The sequence below is a fragment of the Pteropus medius genome, unplaced genomic scaffold (assembly GCF_902729225.1).
Source record: "Pteropus medius unplaced genomic scaffold, Ma_sr-lr_union100, whole genome shotgun sequence".
NCBI lineage: Eukaryota > Metazoa > Chordata > Mammalia > Chiroptera > Pteropodidae > Pteropus > Pteropus medius.
In genome coordinates this window covers 1,818,222-1,839,285 of record NW_024351731.1, presented here as the reverse complement: position 1 = coordinate 1,839,285, position 21,064 = coordinate 1,818,222, and the positions used below count along the sequence as shown (strand labels likewise).

The window sequence follows — 21,064 nt, the reverse complement described above, 5'->3', positions numbered from 1 at the left end:
AAGAGCAGAGGGTGCCCAGCCCATGGGGCCCACCCCCTTCCAGGAAACCCTGGGCTCTGGGCTCTGCTTGGCCACAGAGCTGCCCTGTCCCCCTGCCCTCCCACCCAGGATGCTCGGAACACTTCCTTTCTGGGTTCTGCTGCCGGGAAGTGGCTGCAAACAGCCTCATTTGCATTCACGATTGCTCTTCTGGGCCCTCAGTTCTGCGCTAAGACACAGGGAGCTTTCTGTTCACTGTGGACAGCAGAGTCAGAAAGCGCATGCCCGCGGCTCTGCGGGTCGCTGCTGAAGCGCCCCGCTGTGGGCGTGCGCCTCTCTCATCCTGGATTCCGGGGGGGCTCGGCTTCCGCCTTCGTTCTGGGAACGCAGCCCGGGTGCCAAAGGCATGTCGTCCTGGCCTGTGCGCAGGTCTCTGAGGCCCTGAGGGCTGTGCGGACAGGAGCATGGCTCACCTTGACCCCAGTGACCTGCTGCCGGTCCCTGCACTGCCCTTTACTCCACTTCCCTTTCTCCGCCTCGGGGTTTCCCCAGGCGTCGCTCTGCATGGTCCGCATAGGACGGGACTCCGCACTCCAGAAGCACCACCGATGCCGGTGCAGAGGCTGGCGGAGGAACGCGGGCCACGGCGACGTTGCTCAGAGCACAGAGAGAATGCTCATCTCCGCTCATCTCCGCGTGAGGGGACAGGAGCAGAGCCCACCGCACAGCGGGGCTCGATTGAATTCTGGAGCGAAAGTGCTCAGAGTTGCTGCCGAAACACAGCGCTTAGGAAATGTGTGTGTTCGCTCACGTGGCCTCACACAGTAGGAGCGCGCCCTTCCCGTGCCCCTCCTCGGGACCTGTGCTTTGCTTCGTGCAGCTGGCTTTCAGCCAGGGTCCATGGCGATCACACAGTACAGCTGTCAAGTCACTAAAAGGCCACGCCATGGATTTGAAGCCAGGGCACAGCCTATTACAGAACTTCTTCGCAAGAATTCCTTCTTAAAAACATACGGCTCCTGTGCCAATTCCTAGGGGAAGACCGGGTCCCACCCACTCTTCGAGGTCTTCCCCAGCCCCGCAGAGGCTGTTTCCCGTGGCAACGTGTGCGACTGTCTAATCCAGAAAACGAACAGTGAGGACGGCCACGGGCTCGCTCGGCCCTTTGAACATCAGGCTGGTGAGCTGCTTCTGTCTACTACAGAAAATCGAACTCGAGACCAGGTAACATTCAGAATCCAGAAGGTGACGATGTTTTGGCTTAAAACGTGTCATGAATCAGAAGATGAGTTTGTACCAGCAAACACGACTCAACTGGGAGGATGGTCTGAGTTATTAAACTCGTCTCCCAGAGTAAGACCTCTCTTCTCTGCCTGGGTCTAGGAGGTCATCCATCAAGTCTGAGGACATCCCCCCACCCGCAACTCCCCTTCTGCCACTTCTGCTGCAGATGACTCAAGGGGCAAAGTCCGGCGAGAATCTGACTCTGCTCTGATGGAGAGCCCTGTGTCCCCGAAACCCTGTGACAGCAGTCCCCTTCCTTCTGTCCTTCTGAAACAGGAAGTACGGAGCCACTCACACTAGAATGGCCACCGGCCATGTGCGTCCCACAGTAGTTTCCACCCGGGGGTCACGAAGCACTTCTCATTTGTCTCCCCGTACACCAGAGAGAGGGGGTAGCACAGAGTGCGAAGGGCCTCCTGCCCGGGCAGCTGCATGGCATGGGCCGGGAGACGACAGGAGGGGGTACCCTCAGCTCCAAGGAGGGCAGCGGGAGCCCCTCCACCATGGGGTCCCACCGCTCCGAAGTAGAATTACCTCTCGTTCCCGTGTCCCCACAGCACTTAATGCATAAGACTGTCCTAGTACTTGGCCTCACATGCTCTCGTTAATCATACACACCCATGTCTTCCTCACTAGCATGCGAGCACCTGAGAAAAATGACTAGAGTTTATTAATCCCAGATTTCCCGGGCTCGACACAGCGTATGACTCAGTCTAGACACTCAGAAGGTTTGCAAAGCTTCTAGCTTTACGACACAATTGTCCAGCGCCAGAATGGTTTGTTTATTTACGATCCGTAACTCCGACTCACCCAGAGGACAGAAATCACGTCTTTTTCACACTCGGCCACATAACAGTGATTTAGTGTCAGAAAGAATTAGCTCCTAATTCTAATTCTGCCATTTACCTGCTGTATGACCTTGGGCGAGCTGACCTAACCTCCCCATGCCTCTCTTTCCTCATCTAACAGTGGCTGTAACAACTAGAAGAGACAAAGCTTACAAAGTGCTTGGCCTCTGGCCCAAAGAACAGCGGTTGGGTTGGGGGCAGGCGTGGATGCCCAGTCAGTGTGTGCCGAATGAGACCACCTCTGTGAATTTTTATTTTCTTGCCCTGTTGTTCCTGCTCAGAAGTCCCGAGACCCCAGCCTGACCCCACAGAATGCGCGATGGAAAAAGTTAGTGGTCTGTGCAGTCAGATGAAAAGAGACAGACCAGACAGAATGAGCCGGGACGGCGAGCGGCCTGAGTTCTTTCTGACTCGCCAGCTCCCACCACGCGGCTGCAACGCTCTGGTCTGGTTCCCGGGACGTTTCTGAACAAATGAATTATTTCTTAAGTGGCTTTTTACCCAACTCGTCCCTGAGCAACATGCAGATGGAAAATGACATTTTCCAGTGTTTTTGGGGGGCGGGGAGATGGAAAGAGATGTGGGAGGGGAGGTCTGCCACATCGTCTCAACTGACACGATGACAAAACCAAGGGGACCTGGCAGAGTGCACATCGGTTGGTGTCCCCTGGCCAGTAACGGCATCTTAATTAGACTTTGAGGGACCACCTCTTCCCCCCACTCCCGTGCACACAGTTTTGCTGGGACTGTCCCCTCACCCCCGCCCCCCTGGCAATGGTGGACTCCCAGCCTAAGACAGGCCTGACTTGAATTTAAAGCTCGGATACAACCACCAAAACCCTTTGGAGGAGACTGATGAGGACAGTGACGCACTGAGGAGGCCGTGCCTCTGTTCCTGCTAAACACGCCCACGTCGTCACTGAGACCCAGGCCGTCACTTTCCTCTGAGTCTGTGACAGATCTGCGATAAATTCTTTTTCCACTTGTATTCAACCGAGTCCATTTCTGTTGCTTGTGCCCAGCGAACCCTGACGGATCTACTTCCCGGCCCAAGGATATCGTCCTAATATACAGCTGCAAAACAGCCAACTAAGGATGCCGCGCAGCTGTCCGGGGCAGGTGACCTACCTGGTTTCTGGTACCATCCGAAGGGATAGGTGCGGACCTCCGTGTCGGGAGAGCCGCAGTCCAGGACCCGCCAGGTTCCTCCGTTCTCGTCACTGCACATCTGAAGTCCCAAGTTGTTCAGAGTTAGGCACGTCACCTCCCCTCCTGGAGCAAAACACAACCAGGACCGAGAAAATGATGGAGACGGAAGATTCTAACTGAAAGAGGGAAGTTTTGCAAACTCATTCTGCAGACATCCAGGGTTCCCAACTGTATTCCAGGGATGATCTTAACCACCGAGGAAAATCCCAGCACCCTGATGGGCTTCTGGGCCCAGAGCTCGGGGCTGAAGGCAGCTAATGCTGATGAGGCCCCGTCACGTGCCCAGGGCTATTTGCATCTTATCACCTGGTCCTCACACAACCCTCTCAAGAGGTAGCACCTGTCTCCCTATTAACAGAGGAGGAAAGTGAGGTTCGGAGATTAGGTGGCTTTTCCGGGGTCACACCAGGAGCAAGTGACCGAATCAAGTTTGAAATGCAGACCCAAAGCGCAGCCCACGAAGCCGCCGGACCTGAGCCCGGAGGATGAGCAGCAGCTGAGTGAAGCGCAGGGGGAAGGCCATTCCGGTCGGCAGCGGAGCTGGGTACGGCTGCCGGGCCTCGGGGCGGGAGCGGAGTCCCAGCCGCCACGCTTCGCTGCGTGCGCTCTCCACGCCCCCGCTTCCCACCCGTGCCCAGGGCCGACCCCTGCCACGGGAGAGGCTGAGGGTCAGGAAGGTCGTAGAGGTGCACGCGCTTCCTAGACAGCCGAGGGCCGCACGCAGCGGGGCGAGGGGGCGCCCTCCTGTTACCTTTCAGCTGGGAAACGTTTAGGAAGCCAAAGCCGACGCAGCAGGGGTCCACGTCGCACCTTCGTTCACACTCGAAGAAGCTGGCAGGAAGAGAAGGAGCAGGCTGAGGGGTGTCCGAGGCGGCTGGATGGCAGTCACTCTGACCTCTGGGGGCCTGCTTGCCTGACTGCCTAAACTGGGGGTGCTCCGGCCAATGCCCACGAGCTGATTCCTAGCTTTGAGCTTCTTTCTGAAAACAAATCTCCACTCTACCAACCTTCGCTCGCTCATTCACTGGCTCGTTCATCGAGATATATCCCGTGCCTGTTGCGTGCTAGGCTCCACCCAGCATGCTGACGTGTGCTGCAGTTCTCACGGACAGAGAGAAAGGCCCGGCTTTGGATGCCGGGGAGGGAAGAAATGGTGGGGGAGGCGTCTCCAGAAATGGGGGATTCCATGAGCTTACAGTTGGAGTGACCCAACCAGGTGCCTGTTCAGGTGGCAAAGAGCTGCGCTTGGTTCCCGCCCCCCTTACCCACTCTGCAACAGAGGCTAACAACACTCCGAGGACACACCTGTGTTCGCTGTGTCAGCCCATCCAGGCTCCCTCTCAGGACCTACTCCGCTTAGCGAATAACTCAGTACGGGGGGCCTCAGCACTGGACCCCACCCACAGCTTCTAGGATCAGTCCCGGGAGAGGAACTCAGTGACCCCAAAGCAGTGCTCTGGGACCAGTTCCGAGTTCCCTCGCCCTGCCTGCATGTCCCAGCTCTGATCACTCGTTCCCGACTCCTGAGAGCTCGCGCGCACCCTGGGTTCCTTCTTGGGGCGGGGAAGCTGCCTGGTCTTTACCATTCTCCTTCCCTGTCTTAGGAGCCCCCGAAGCCAAGTCACGTCCTAGTGGAAAAAGCCTCCAGCTCCCAGGCAGCTTTTCCAATGCTGCCTCCATCAGGTCCAGGATGCCTGTGCCCTGCCCACCTGCCTGCCTGCCCTCCATCTCTACCTTGACACCTGGGGGGCCCCGCCCGTGCCCTGCCCACCTGCCTGCCCTCCACTCATTCCACTTTCCTCCCTTGGAAACCAGGCTGAATGATGTGGTTTCCCACCAAACCACCCTTCCCTGAGACCCCCCGCCCCAGCCCCGGAACTGGGGACAGGCCGATCCCCGGTTCCGCCTCTCCTGCTTTTTCCATCCTCCATCAGCATGAGTCACGGCCACCCAGATCTCAGGACACACTATCCCATATCATCTTTTTGCATCCATTTTCAGAAGTAGACCTCAAACTCCAGCAACATGACAGAGGTTTATAAATCAACAACGCTTTCTAGATCAATGGTTCGTAGACCGATGACTCGAATTCTGAAGTACGAAAGAATCGCCGGGAGGAGGACTTACTTAAAATTCAGGCTCTCGAGCCCTGCCCCAGGAAATGCTGGTTCAGGAGAACCAGGGATCATCCCAGGAACGTGACTGCTTAAAAGTCCTCCTGGCGATTCCAATGGGTGAGGCCCACGGACGAGGCTGGGAGAAGCATCCCCATCAATGAAAACAACTAAATAGCAGCTACCTACGTATATAATGAAATACATTTCCAAAATAATAAATTGAAAGTCCATATAAGCCTACGGTCCTGTTCAAAGTTCTACTTGCTCTCCAGATTCTGAATACAGTACAGGGAGATTTAGCTGATTACGTTTATTATAACGCTCGCTAATTCTGATTAATTGATAAGACATGGCTTACGTCTTTTTGCATTTTCTTTTGCATTAGGTCCGGGGCTAAATTTTGTGTTTAAGATCAGCGACTTATCTCAACCACGGTTCTAAGATATGGTCACTTCCTTTTTACCTATTTCACCTTTTGCTTTGGCTTTTATGGTTTTTCATGCATGTGCCTTTAATGGATATCATGTCACCCTCTTTACGCGAGCAGAAGGCCTGACTAATAAATATTGGTAGCAGAGCGGGGGCGGGGCAACCTATCTTACCCGTTGGAAATGGGCTTGTCGGACATGGGCACTTTGCTTCTGATGGAAATCCCAGCCAGCTTTTGGAATGGCAGGCGAGTGTAAAAGTTCTTCACTTTCTCTTGCAGTACAACTACACAAGGAGAAAAGAGAAATTCTATTATTTAGGGACAGACTTGTTATATCCGTGAAAACATGAGGATGAAGGTGTACAAACCAGACCGAGAGCTTCCAGTGAAAGATGGCGCGTCACGTACTCACTCTGTGCCCCCATCCCAAATCTCACTAAAATAGTAGTAAAGGGATTCTTACAGAGCCATACACACAAGAGGATAAAGAGGATGGGGCGGGGGATGTGGCAACACAGTTTCAGAAGCCAGAAAGCATACAGAAGAGAATTGACTTAATAGACCTCAGTAAGCTGAATTCTCAACTTTGCTGTAGGAAGAACCAAAAAGTACACCTTCCGGAACCCCAGAAGGTTTAAGAACTGGGATGAGGGTGGGCTGAAACGGGGTGGCTGGAGGTCTCTCTAAGGAGCGGTTAGTCTAGCGCCCTCCTCAGGAGAGGAGGGGAGGCTCATTCTCTGGAGCGGACAGCAGAGAGAGGGTCCCTGGGGGACACGAGGCAGAGCTGGGGGGCAGCACCACATTGAAAGTAAGGGGTTCTTTCGAGCGAAAGTGCCGTGGCGAACTCCGACACAGTCATCCCCCAGCCTTATTTGGAATCTTAACCAACAGCAGCCGGCCGCGTGCCCGCAGGCAGAGAGTACAAGATGCCTCGGGACGAAGGACCTAAACATAACGACATGAGGCAGTCCCCACAGGGTGGCCCAATTAGATTGCCCCGCAGGGAAACCTAAGGCCGGCAACTCCTACCACACACTCGGAGCTTGACCACCAGCTTCTGGACCATTCTCTTACATTGGAGTTGAAAACCAAGGGTCACCAGGCAGAGAAAGGCCTCCCGCGGAGATGATAGATGGAAGAAAGATGACAGCATCTTGGAAGAAATGCAGACTGTACAGGGTGAAAAAAACACTCTCCTCCCCGCCTCCCTCCTCCCCCCAAAAAACTAGTGTCGTTAGTGCCCTCAGAGAGATCAACTTCTGTCTCGCCAGAGGCCCTGTCGCTGAGACTTCCTGTAACGCACAGCCAGTGGGATTCTGCCAAGTCGGTGCACTAGCCGTGGCTTTCTCTGAGGACTGGGCTTCCCGGCAGGGTTGTATCGTCAGTTTCATGCATTTCTGGATGCCCTCACCTCTCTGCAAGGAGCATGGATCACTGTTTTTTATAAAAAGAATGGATCTGGGTATTTCCAAGCTCGCAGAGGTGGCAGCCCACTAGAAATGCAGACTCTACCATACGCTCACCTTTCTTCCGGAATAGGGTTTCCGGCCTGTGGGGTAGGATCAGGCTGCAGCCTTTGGGACCGGACTCCAGGATGTCATCACACACCTGGGCATCTGGGTAGAGGGTGCAGGTGAAGTACAAGGGGGCGCTGTCCCTTATCTCTGCCATCTGACAGAAGGAGGGCTCCTGGACACAGCCTACAGGCAAGAGAACAGTGGGCTTCAGTGCTTGGGAGGTCCACGGGGGGTGGTTACTGCTGCAGGGTCTTCCGTGGAGAGATGCCCCATAGGGGCTCTTCTAGACAGGGCAGACGCCCAAGACACTTGAGGCATCCAGTCTGGAAGGCCCAAGGAAAATGCTGGGCTTCTGCTAGCTGGGGAGAGGGTCACCCCCAAGGGTCCACGAGGCTCTGAATAACGGCAGCATCCACTGGGTGAGGGGTGAGCAGCACAGGAGGAGAGACAGAGAAATCCCGTGGGACCTGCCCAGGGCCATCCCAGAGACTACAGGCCGCAGGACTGCAAATATTGAGCTTTGGGACAATCTCCCCTGCTCCCACGCCCCTGTCAGACTTTGCCTCTGGTATATGTGAGCTCCCTGACAGAGATTTTGTTTCTTTCTTTCTTATTTATTTTGTTTTTTCATCCCCAAGGTCAAATACAAGGCCTAGAACATAGCACATGTCTGTTGGGTAAGGCATGGATGGATGGATGGATGGATGGATAGATGGAGGGATGGATGGATAAATGGATGACAGATGGATGAAGGGACAGATGGATGCTAGGTTCTGGGAGCAGAGTAGAGATTAACTACACTATAAGCTTCTTGAAAATATAGGCTATGCCCTGTCTTTCTTCTGTGTCGGCCATGGTACTAACACGAAAATGACACCTGAGTTATGCCATTGAGTTTGACCTTATCTGTTTCTCAAGACTTGCCAAACTAGGCCTGTGATGCCTGACCACAGGGTCTGGAAGAACAAAGATGAGGTCTGAGGATACTTACGAGAAAGGCACCACAGGTTCGCCTGCTGAGGTGAAAACAGGTGTTTGAAAAGCCAGTGCTGCTGGCTGGGCAGGGTCTGATTCCCACTGACAGTCACCTGGTTAAGGTCCACGAGGGAGAAAAGCTCTGTTGTCAGATCTGAAAAAGAAGCAGGGAGTCAACTTCCTTTGCTTTTATCTCCCCAATCAATTGATTAATCAATCGATTGATCAATCAATCAATCAATCAATGTCTGTCTGTCTCTCTCACACACACACACACATACACAGCAAGTCTGGTGTCAACAGGGCTGGAGTTTGGCCAGGCAGGTTCAGAAGGTCCCAGAAAGTCCTAAAAATTATGGAGTAGCAAAGCCTTAGAACGTTGGTTTGGAAGAAACCTTGGGAGTCGCCTGGTTCAACTTTTCACCCAAGGCAGTGCTCCCCCATGATATTTCCGGCGGTGCCCCCGCAGCCCCGCGGGACACATCTGGGCCGACCACAGCTGCCGCCCCATCATTAAGAAGTCGTGGAGTCAGGTCCGCCTCCCCGTGACTTCGAGCCACTGATGCTCCTTCCGCCATCGGAAGCCACTTGGAAGTCCTCTCTCCCAAATGGCAGCCTTCATCTGTGACGACAGCTTCCAGCTCTGAGCAGCCCCAAACCTGACGCTTCCAGCTTCACCGTTCTTTCCTGTGTCTTCACATGCTGTGAGCCCTGACCGAGGTCTCCTCCTTGGTGCCCCATTGCCTGAGGACAGAAGTCCAAGCTTCCTTCTTGGTCCAGGCTCTACCTGCACTGTGAGCCTCACCTCCAGGTGCCTGAGCTCACACTCCAGAAGCACGCAAATCCCAGCGCGTCGCTTCACTGCTGGCTGCCGCGGGACAGCTGCCTGTGCTCGCCCTGCATTTACACCCTCCTTCCTCACCGGCCTAGTCCTCCTGCGCTTCTGGAGCCAGCGCGGTTCCCTCCTGCCCTGAGGTTCTCTGGCTCTACCAATGGGTTCTCCATCATCCCAGACCCCGGGGGTGAGGCGACATTTTGGCACCTCATGAAGGCTCTGTCTTTCCAGACGGTCTCACATTGGGGGCATGATGCAAAGGGGCATCACATCCCACATACACCCCCACTTTGCCTCGGAGCTTCCTTACCAGCAACAGCTCCAAAGGGGATGAAAGCTTACGAGCGTCTGCCGAGGCCAGGAGTCGAGCGCTGGCAGAGACCCCAGGGACCACGCTGCCACCCCTTCCCACCCCCCTGTGCCGCCTCGGCCCTTCAGGTTGTCGCATCTCACGTTATTGACTGACAGCCAGTTCACGTGCCGTCTCCTGGCTAAACCACGCCTGGTACAAGTTCACCCTCCGGACAGCAGAGCGAGGAGACGAGAACACGGCTGGCCTGCGGACGCACTTGAACTTCCTGGAGTCACACTCGGCCCTCAGAGCCTTTGTGCAGTTGCTCCCTTACCTGGAACACCTTCTCCCAGGTGTCCCCTGGAAATGCCTGGCAGATAAGTCAGAAGCCTCTCCTGACTTCTGCAGGTCACCCAGCAGCCCCCATCCCCAGCACAGCCCTTGCTACGTCGTCGTGCAGAGGCTGGCGCGTGGGATTTCTCACTAGTCTGTGAACGTGCGAGGGCTCAGCTTACATATGTGCTCACGGAAGGTCTGGAGGATGACAGAATGGATACTGCAGCCTGCCAGGCGTGTGGCTGTGCTCCTTCGGTTCCCCTGTGTGTGTCTCAAACAAACACCCAGACTAGCTGCAGTAACCTGAAGCGGAAAGGGGGACATTCCTCGCTGGGCTTTGAATCAGAGAGGCCATTCCCGGGGACAGCGGGGCGCACAGGCCAGGTAAATGAGAGCGGGAGCAGCCCCCGGCCCCATCACAGAGGAGCGGCTCAAAGGGGAACCTCCTGCAGAGGTGTCATCTTAAGACAGGAATGTAATCTGCTGAGAAAGGGAAAACCGAGCCCAGCTCTGCCTATTCACCCTGAATCCCTCCGAGGTCCTGAGTTGAGGGGCCAGCTCTCCTTCCGGTGGAGGGACAGAAGGGGGTCCTCCCTCTGGGAATCACGTGGTAGCTTTGTAGAGTGTCCATGTGGCCCTGGCACAGTGTCTGATGGATTTTACGGAACGTTCTCAAGTGCCGCGACGTCACTCACACTTACTCTGCCACCAGTTAAGGGCACTGCTAAGGGGGGGGATCCCAACACCCCAGGGCTGGCAGGGGCCGCCGGAGTGTAGGGTGCTGGGTGGAGATGGGGCAAACAAGAGAGCCATACTTTGACGCAAGGGGCGACTCCACCAGCTCAGAGCATGCTGGTCACCGGGCGGAAATTTAAAGCCAGTGTTGCCAGAGTTTTTTCTGTTTTTCTCCACAGAAGCTGAAAAATCGAAATTTTTATATAAAAATCTCCCAGTTTTAAAATATTGGCTCAGTTTAATGAAAAAAGAGTCTACTCTGCGAATCAAACAAAACCCACCTGCTCCGTCAGCCAGGGGTCCCCAGGACTCGACTCTCAAGTCCACACTGTCTGTTTGGGGGAGCAGCTGGTGTTCCAGAAAAACCCAGGCTTCAGAGTCAGCTGACTACGGTTTGAATCCTGGCACTGCTCTTTGCATAGCACTGGACTGGCTTAAACGAGAGGTATCTAGGCCCTTAAAGCCTCACGTTTCTCACTGGCAACATGGGAATGATGAACGGCTTAGATCAGCAGAGTTGTCGCGATGTTTGCAAGATGATGTCTATAAAGCCCCACAAGGCACCCAGGAGGCTGGAGAGGGGGGACTTGCTGTCTTCTGCTCCGACTCTGGTGATTTTCCAGCTGCAGCTGGACTGCGATGGCTGGAGGCAGATGAACGTGAGCACTAGCCGTGCACCTGGCAGGTTCCCAAGGAAGAACTAGCTTGCCAGTTTGCCAGTGTGGGCAAAGAGCAGAAAGGTGAGGGGCCAGGTCACTGTGAGGAAGGGACCCATCCAAATGCCTGATGAGAACGAGGAGGGGCATCTCCTGAGCATCTCCCACCCACCTCTCCCGCCACCCTGCTGGCACAGTCGAAGCTTCCAGTGGAAAAACCTAGAAGGTACCAAAGACATCACTGCTCCAAGTGTTAGGACAGGAACGTGTACTGTGACCCTAGTGTCAATCCCCAGCTGGCCCTGCTATCTGACAGGCAAACGGGAAGAGCGATGGGATGGGAACAAAACCGTAGGCGAGGCTTGCTGAGAGCCAGGCTCGGTGCTGGGGTCACAGTCACCAAGGCCACCACTACCGATCGCGAGTGCCACTGCAACTCACAGACCGCCTCTCCTTCCCACGATCGCCTGCCTCGCGGGCACCACAGTGACTCTCATTCCCCAAAGGGGAAACTGAGGCTCGGAGAAGGTGGCTCAGGGCCGCACAGGCACATGGAGGCAGAGCTGTGACTTGGACCCTGCTCTCCTGACCTGAGGACCCACGCTCCACACCAGGACACGACACCCAAGCCTCCCAGCGGTGAGTGCGGAAGGAAGTCATAACTGCCAAGCAGCGAGCGATTAGCGGGTGAGCCCCGTTTTGCGTGGTTTATGTGCATTATCTCATTGGATCTGCACAAAAGCCCTAGAAAGAAAGTGTCGTTGTGGGGGGCGGGGCGTCTCGGCAGGTGAGCACAGTACCATGGCCCGTGCAGGTAGCGGTTAGCGGTTAGCGGTTAGCCGCTAGCGGTGCGTGGTTCAAGCTCTAGTCTGTCTGCTTGGCAATGTGTGGTTCTCACACTGGGCCATGCTGTCCACACCTCCCTCCCCCGCCCAGCGGACTGGCCTCCCTCCCCGCTCCCTCCCCCACCCGAGTTACAGCTCCACCTAAGGAATAAGAATTGAAGACGTGGGGTGGGGGTTGGAGGTGGATAGAGGAATCTCTGACATCACATATATCCCGCCCCTCTTAATGTATGGATTTATATCTTCCACTACATAAAATGACTCTCTCTCAAAAGCCTCTCATTGACATCTCATAATCAAACAACTCCAGAATATTTGCATTTTGTCTTCACCTTCAGGGTTTACCTAAGTGAAGCCACTGACCACAGTCAGAAGAAACTTTTTGTGTGTGTTGCTGGTTTTGTCATTGTGGTCATGTTCTTTTCCTGCAGCGGTGCTGATTTTGCAACGATTTCGCCCTGCTTTCTGCCCCAGCTGTCCCGTGAAGTGTCTTTACTTATGAGGGGGTACGTGGGTCCGAAGCCGAGAGGGGGCCTGTGGCTGCAGAACAGTGTCCCCATCTGGTCTCTACGGCCAGACGCCCAAGTTCATACAAAGGTATCGGGGGTGGTACCTGCTTCCGCTGGAGGCGCTGGCGTTGGCTCCACGTCGCTCCTACACCCCATAGACTCAGACCGAGACCCCATGTCAGAATCTAGGAGAAGAGAAAGGACTACTGTTTCAACGCGGGGGAGGCGACGCAGGAGACCCGCGGCCCGCAGCCCGGTGCCCGGGACAAGCTCCGGGGAGGGGGAATCCAGGGCCGGAGGTTTGCACTCTTTTGGGCCTTTTAGGCGCCATCAGCCAGCCTCTCAGTAACAGAACTATCGTCGTCCTTGATTTTGAAATTGGTAACGTTTGCAAAGCCCTTTACAGTTAATGAAACATGTTCGTAAATGTTGGTCATGGCAATGCCCTGTGAAGGTAAAGAGTAAGATTTCCATTTTACTTTTGAAAAAAACGAGACTCAAAAGAGTGAAGTAATTTATCCTAGACATTGCAGGTGAGAAGCAGATCAACCGGAACTCGAGAAAATTCAGTAAAATGTCCAACGTGGGCACAATAGGTCTTCCGTGAAGGCAGAGCCGATGCGGGGAACGGGGCAGTAGGCGGGTCTTTGGGGTGCTTCCGGTTAGTGTCACAAATGCCCCGGGGAAAAGTAGTTCCTTAATTTTTTACCAGCTAGCACCTAATTTACCAGATACTTCTGATAACCGGAAGCACTGGACTTGGGACCGTGTCCAGGTCCTACCCTCAGAACCTCCTGTCCGTGCTCCATGCTCCTGCACACTATTTCACAAGCACGGAACCAGTCACTAGTCCTATCCTGAGGCAGAATCGGCAAGGAGAGACCATGGGAAGAGGAGGGGCGTGGTACAGAGGCCGGGTCTTTCCCACGCCCCTCGCATGGTGCCTGTGGTCGTGACTGTAACAGCCCGCTGCTCGTCTGCTCCATCCTGAGGCCATAGCACCTTGCGGGTCAAGGCTGATCCTCACCCATCTCTCTTATCCCACATTACTCAGACTCGTCCCAAATGCCTGGCTCCAAGAAGCCCCCTTGGTCAATGTTCAGTCAACTCAAAGGAGGACAAAAATAAAAGCAGGAAGGAGATGTCAAACATGCACTTATTCGAGGCTCCCTGTTTTGCCCCCAACCTGTCCTATGCATCCACAGTGGCAGGAGTCCACGGTACCACCTGTCTGGCGGCCCGTCCCCTCAGCCTGACCTCAGAGGAGGCACCTGAGCCAAGTCCCCTTGGAGAAATGCCTCCCGTAGCCTGCAGCGACCTGGGAGCCACTATCTTGGAAACAAGGGCAGTCTGTGGTCAGCGAACTTGATCTCGCCAGCGGTCAGCGAACTTGATCTCGCAGGAACCAGTGCTTCCTTCCTCCATCTTTTCTTGGGTTCCTACACTTTCCTTTTTTTTTTTTTTTCAAATTTTGGTATCTTATCTGATGAGAGTTGAGGCCCTTCTGTTCCACACAGAGTGCTAACTTGCAAAGAAAATCTCTAGCATTTTCTCTCTGGGGAGCAGAGCGCCCTCTGAGCGGGAGCTGAGGCAGGACAGTCTCCTGTAATCCGTGTTCTGCTCACCTCCACTGCAGAGCTTACCTTTCCAGAGATAAACCCGCTGGAAACTGGAAAAGGTGTCCTGAGCTCCTTCCAGGGGTGTCAGACCTGCAGAGGAAGGTGTTTATTTTTATGAGCTTGAACGTGCTTGCTCTCACTGGGAACCCCCCGCCTCCGGACACACATATAACCACGACTGCCTAGCTTTCCCCACACTGGCCTCTCCTGGGTTCGAGAGCTGTTTCCCTTATGAGGCACACCCCTAAAAGTCTCTGGGAGCTTCTTTCAGCTCCCTGCTGCCAAACCAGAGCCGGTCAGACCCCAGGTGTCTTGCTCGGGGGACCAAAGGGACAATTGTGTTGAGCGGTCGTGAACCAGTGAATCACTTAAGGAACTGGGGATTGGCTTAAAGACACACAAAGCTCATCAGAGACTCAGGTGCTGTGCTGATTTTCCATGTAACTTAAGTCGCCCGAGATTCTTGCCTCACTGACCAATGAAAATGGATAGAGATAATTTACATAAATTATCTTCTGCTTTCTTTGATATGTATCCCATTATTGGTAGCTGCCATTATTTAATTTACTACTAAATTTTATTTGCTGCCAAACTACACTCCTCTGATGATGAGAGTGGATTTGCCACACCATCTCTTAATGGTCAGGATTTGCCTCTGTTCAGCCCTAAGGTCCCACCAATGTCTCCTGTGATCCGAAAGGCAAAGAGCTCAGGAGACACAGGTTCTGCAGGCAAACAACCCCACACGCCGCAGGAGGCAGCTGGCTCACACCTGAGACATCAGGCAATGATCACGCTTTGCTTTTAAATTATTAAGAGTCATGTATTATGATAGCCAACTATTATCAACAGCCATTGCCATTTACCCAGCACTATAATAAGCACCTTCTAGATATTATCTAATCTCAACCTCAAAAACAGGCATTTTTTGTCCCTAATTTCCAGGTGAAGATCAAAATCCAGAGAGGTTAATGCCAGAATTCAAATTCCATCTGTTTGGCTCCATGTCCCATGCTCTGATCACCACACTAAGAAGACGATATACTTTAGAATTCTATCCGCCCCAAAAGTCAAACATTTATAATGGTTCCTGTGGTTAGAGGTACGTATGGAGGTCGCTGCAGTTAAACACTGAACTCCTTGGAAAATTCAGCTATTACAATAATGAGTCCTCACCATAAGAGTCACCCTCACCCATTTCTGACGTGGGTGAGTCAGTGAGCCTTCACCTTGTCCAGAACACCTGGAGTCTGTGCGACCTGCTCTAGATGGAGTAGAAAGAAAATTAGCCATGTCCTCCATCACCCAGAGAAAAGCAGGTGCTCCGCACAGATGCGCACAGGTATTGGGATACATTTTGGCCTAGAATGCACTGAACTGTGATAGGAATGAGCCTTTCTTATATACTTTTTGTCCCTCTCAAGGTAGTGGAGCCCCATGTCTTCCAGCCTGGAAAAGATGATGAGTTTAAGCTCATCCTTGGTTTTTGCTCATTTCGACACAATTCAACCCAATGGAATTCAGTTGAATCCAGCATATGAATGCTGAGCATCTCGGTAGGTGCAGAAGGTCATCTGACCAGCATCTACAGAGACTACTGTGTCCTGAGAAGCATCTTTGTAAAGAAGTTGCAACCCCCCCGGTGGTTTTAATTGTGAAAATGCTGCACAGAGAGCACCGAGGTCAAAGAAATGACATGGCCCTTTTTCTCCATCTTCATCATCTCCCATCCCCATGTCTACATCCACACTCGCCTGTGCTTTTAAATCAATCAGCGGCAGGAATGGCTGCCCTCTCAGAGTCATCTCCGACTTCTTCCCCTGCGTCTCTCTCCACTTCCAACCAGGCTATTCCCTCAGCGGGTCTTAAGCCACGCCCTGCTCTGAACCACCATCTTCGCCCGGGCCTCATCACAGCTTCTAACATCATTAGACATTCATGGCCCCTTGGCTCCCTCCCAGCCCACAGGCGCACAGCCCCGGGGCATTGTTCCTGAAAGGTAAACCCACCTCCAATCCCGAAAGAGCTCAGAGTTCACTCTTCTGCCGTCCGTTTGACAGTCTGACCAGCCACCCGCCCAGCGCTGTCTCCCAGGCACCCACCTTCCCAGTCTCATCGGATGCTTGCTTTCAGGCCCCCGCATCACGTCTGCAGGACCTCTTTCTGGAAGGCTTCCCTGAACCCCCCTTGTGGGCTACGTGCCCCTCCTCTGGATTTGTGCAGCGCTAAACAAACACCCTCGTCCTGAATCTCACACTTGACAGTAATTGTACAGCTCCTTGAATGTCCTAGAGTTTCCTGAGCCTGGGAACTGTGCCTTACTCCTCTCGGTCACCTACACTAATTCCTGCGGGGAACTGGTGTCTGTGAGGAGGAATGAACGATGAAGGCAGAGCGGTCTGCGGTGCTCAGAGCCCATCAGGTAAGTGCAGAGCCCCATCCGCTCTCGTCCACCCTCTGGCCACCAAATTCGTTTTCCTAATGCAGACTTCTTCACTGCATCGCCTAAAGCTTCCCCGGTTCAATATTATTGATTGTGGGGAGGTCGATAGAATCCAAGCAAGCATTACCCCTCCTCTTCCCTGCTCCATTCCATTCCCTCCATTCCATTCCCTCCGTGACAGCTGGGCGGGAACGTCCCTGTTACACAAACAGGCCCCCAGACTCTGACCCATGCCCGTCCTCTCTGTAATCAAGGCTGCAGGCACATGGACCCATAGGACTATGGAGGTTTGGCGTGGAGCCTGGTTCCTGACGGTTGACGTGAGCAGTGTGGCCGTACTTCACTTCAGAACACTTCTGCCAGAATCGCGGGCTGGGTCTGGGGGGGTTGGACGGAATCTGCAGCCCGCGAGTGGCCAGGACCCTAAACTGGACAAGCCAGGTTTCAGAGTCCCCCTTTTATGGGCTGCCTTCTCTCTGTGCCACTTCCCCCAGCTTCTGCTTGTATCTCTCGCCTTCCCTAAATAAATCATACTCCCGAATCCTTGTCTCAGGCTCTACTTAGTGCTAAGCACATGGTAACACACGATGGATGATAGCTATTATGTCGTCTTATTTGTAAGACGATACACATCTGCTCTAGGTGCACCTGGGGCCATCACTGACACATTGTCTCGACCTCGCTCCCAGCACCACAAGATAATGACCATCACTGATACAAAATCGGTTCCTGTGACCGGGGTGCCAACCATCAGGCCACGCCCCACCGTCCCTCACCGACACAAAGCTCTGCAATTCTGAGTAAGCCCAGGAGTATTTCTGCCAAGGTCTGTTTTTCCTACCAGATTTTAAGTCCCTACGGGCACTAGGGGACATTTTAATCTGCCTGTTTTTCATTCATTTGCACTTTAAGATATTGTCAGAAACGAGGCGTATGCAGCCCCAGAGCTTTCCAAGCCTTTTTTCTTAGGAATAGAAAGATGGATCCAGCCAACACCTAATAGTTGAAAACACCCAGGGAGCCCGTTGGGAACTTGGGCGGTGCAGACCCAGGGTGGACGCCCCCTTGAGGCGTGAAGGTTAAACAGAAGCGGGGGGGACGAGTGAGCCCAGCAACTGCCCCCTCATGCCTGTCCACACACCTCCCCGCTCAGCTCGGCACTGCACCCCTGAGCCCAGGATCCCTGGTCCTGTTGACCCTTGCTCCCCACAGACCCGTTAAGTCTTGAAGTAGAACATGCTGGTAGCTCCAGCCTCCATTTTGGATCAGGCTGCCCGATGCCCATCAGAGCTTTGCCTGCATCCCAAAGTATGTACACAGGACACTGAAAAAAGACCCGAAAACTTCAAAAGCCATTCGGGACCCACGCCTCCTCGGCCAGGCCACACAAGGGCACCGTCTTGACTTTTTGTCACATACCAAGCACGCGCTCTGTGTTAAGCAATTCACTGTGGATTTGTTGCCCATGAAAATATCATACGCCTTCTTTCAAATACTTGTTTTCACCCCGGCCTTCCTCTCAGAGTAATAGATACCATATGTTTACTATCCATCTCATAAATAAGCTGCTCGATTTTATTTACCCCAGAAGAAACTAAACTAAGCGCCATGGAATTCCACCAAATTCTGCAATATTTTTTTCCAGGCTTTTGATAAATACGCACTCCACAGATATTGTGTATTCTCTATGCCAAGTTTTATGCTTGATGGTGTATATCCAAAAATTAATAAGACACAGTCCAGTTCTTAAACTATAACAAAAAAAATCACAGATTTTAAAAACGATAATAATATTATCTAATACTAATACTATGTGTCAGACACTTTGTAAGCCCTTTACATATTATCTGTTTTTCATTCATTTGCACTTTAAGACATTGCCCCCTGTCTGGCTGACATATTACAGATAATATGTAAAGGGCTTACAAAGTGTCTGACACATAGTATTAGTATTAGATAATATTATATATACTATATACATATACATATATAGAGGAACTAGATTGCCTGGTTTCAGATCCCAGACTTTCTATGGAAAAGCTCTGAGACCCTGGGAAGTCCTCACTGCTGCGTGCCTCAGTTTCCTCAGCTGTAAAATGGGGATAATGATAATAATAGTGCCCCCCGACCCTCACAGCATTGTGCTGAGGATTCATGAGTTAGTAAAGGTCAAGACCATAGAGCAGTGAGTGCCTGGCTCATAGTAAGTGCAACACGAGACATTTCTATTACTGCCGTTACTGTTATTATTTAGAGCATCTCCGTGAGATGGGGACGGTCGTTAACCCATTTTACAGACAAGCTGTTAGGCTCGAAGATACTTATTGACTTGATCAAGGTCAACGGGTGTCCGGAAGCTGGGATTCCACAGCACAGGCAAACTCTCCGCTGGGCTAGTGAGTGAAGAGGACAGGCAAAGGCACTTCGGCGCCCGGCCCGCTGCACTCACAGAGCGACGCGTGGCGTATGCGCGAAGCTCTGGGAGGTCGTCGGGGATCGGCTCTCGGAGGAGGTGACGTGAGCTCTTCACCATCAGAGCTGCAGTCTACTGAGAACCAGGTCTTGGAAACCCCTTGGGGAGGCAGGAGATGGTCTGTGCCGGCTCTTGGAGAGGAGGCCTCCGACAGCTCTGCGAGGGCAGCTCCTTTGACCTCCCCTCAACCCCCACCCTCCTCTGTCTGGCTGACACCTGCAGGTGCTCTCGCCCCCTCAGAGGGTGGACTGGAACCACGGCGCTGAGTTCTGAGTTCAGGTGCTGGCGCATCAATAGCACAGAGAGGAGGCGAGAGGTGACCGAGCACCTAGGCCCTGTTCTCCCCATGAACCCGGACTTATGGCGTTGGAAGGATGATCAGGGGACCTTCCAGGCCGCCTGGTCCATGCTTCCCAAACTTAGCAGGCACAGCATCATCCAGACGGCCTGTTAGAACAGATTCCAGGTCCAGCTGGGGGTCTGGGGTGGGCCCTGAGAATTTGCATATATCATGAGCTTCCGGTGATATGGAGTCTGCCAGTCCCGACCACCACACCAAGTACTGGTGCGGGCAGTCCGCAGCTCAGGACAGAGCAGGGTCCACTCCTCCTGGACGAGGGTCGGCTGAGAGAGGACAGTGCAAGGCCGGGGGAGACAGAGGTAGGAGAGCCGACCGGCCCTGGGGGGGCCTCAGGCGCTACCACCACTCCCTATATGAGGGGGTGAGCAGATGACCTCAGAGGTGACCTCTCGCTCTGATGCTAAGATTGCGAAGAAGATCAGAAGGGCTTCTGAAAGAAAGGAGGGGAAAGAGCGAGCTTGGAGGGAACTTCTGCTAACGGAGCCCACTGAGGCACCGCGGTCCCTCGCGGCCCCTCCGCATAGGAGGGCGGCAAGGTTGTTGGCACAGAGGGGGGCCATGGCCTGGGGGCACCGATCTGGGGGGCAGCTCACATTTCTGGCCCCGGTTCTTTGCCCCTCCTCGTAGTCACACGTTTTGCATGGACTTCACAGTCCTTGCCACTAAGGCTGCCAAGTGCATTTCCCCAGCCCCACACGTGCAGTGGGGCTGTGTCATCAGCCGTGGCCAGCGCAGTGAGACAGAAGCCACGGGGTCGGCTCCAAGCCTCGACCTCTGTGGGCCTGACCTGTTTCCTGTCCTCTCGTGCTTCTGCCATCTACAGGAGAAAATGTCCTCATCCAGGAGGAGGATGAGGGCCTGACAGGCGAAGCAGCGCCAGCCACCCCAGCCAGGTCCAGACCAGCCAACTGCCACCCGACCCCCAGGTGCACGAGTGAGCCCGGCTGAGGTCGGCCGGCTGCCTACTGAGCCGGCCCATCGCCAGCGACCTGTGGCCTTGAGAGCTAACTCGTGCCTCTCATGGAACGCTGCTGAGCTGCTGTGGTTGCTTTTTATGCAGCATTTACGGTACAGTCTCTTTTCAGAGGTATAGACCCCTGACAGGCCTCCTCAGAAAGTAGCAGAAGACCTCGCTGTGGAGGAAAACGAATTCGGAAGGAACGTGGGCTGAAGACAGAGACTTACTCTTGAATTCCTGGCCTCCCAGACGCAATGTCACCTGGCGGCTCGCTCGGTCGTAGGTCATGCCAGGACAGGTAGCATTAGCCTGGGCTTCGGAGGGATTCCTCCAGTCTTCGACATTGCAAAGCAGGACGTCGGGGGAGCTCAGCAACCCACAGATGATGGGACCTGCAGATCACGAGAGGGACGAGGGGTAGATGTGATGGGGGACATTTGTGACAGGAGACAGGCAGGGCCCCCTTAGAAGCTTGCCTCTGTGCCCGAAGAGGCTTCTAGGGTGGGGATGGGGGAAGCTCCTCGGGAACGGAGAGGGTCACTGGAACTCAGGAGACTGGTTTTAAACTAGGTCGTTCTTCCCTGCGGGTCCTACGGTTGTGTCACTGGCAAATTCCCAAGGGAAGCGCCACCACCTTGCCCGC

The 21,064-nt window shown here is 53.9% G+C and overlaps 1 protein-coding gene across 1 annotated transcript in view; it reads right to left on the bottom strand.

Moving 5' to 3' along the window:
* The window catches only part of TG (thyroglobulin), a 218,929-nt gene that overhangs the window by 133,524 nt on the left and 64,341 nt on the right, over positions 1-21,064 (bottom strand). The window contains 8 exon segments of the mRNA XM_039845893.1: positions 3,240-3,383; positions 4,072-4,151; positions 6,040-6,151; positions 7,391-7,567; positions 8,376-8,513; positions 12,672-12,752; positions 14,211-14,276; positions 20,649-20,813. Coding sequence (XP_039701827.1) covers positions 3,240-3,383; positions 4,072-4,151; positions 6,040-6,151; positions 7,391-7,567; positions 8,376-8,513; positions 12,672-12,752; positions 14,211-14,276; positions 20,649-20,813 — 963 coding nt within the window.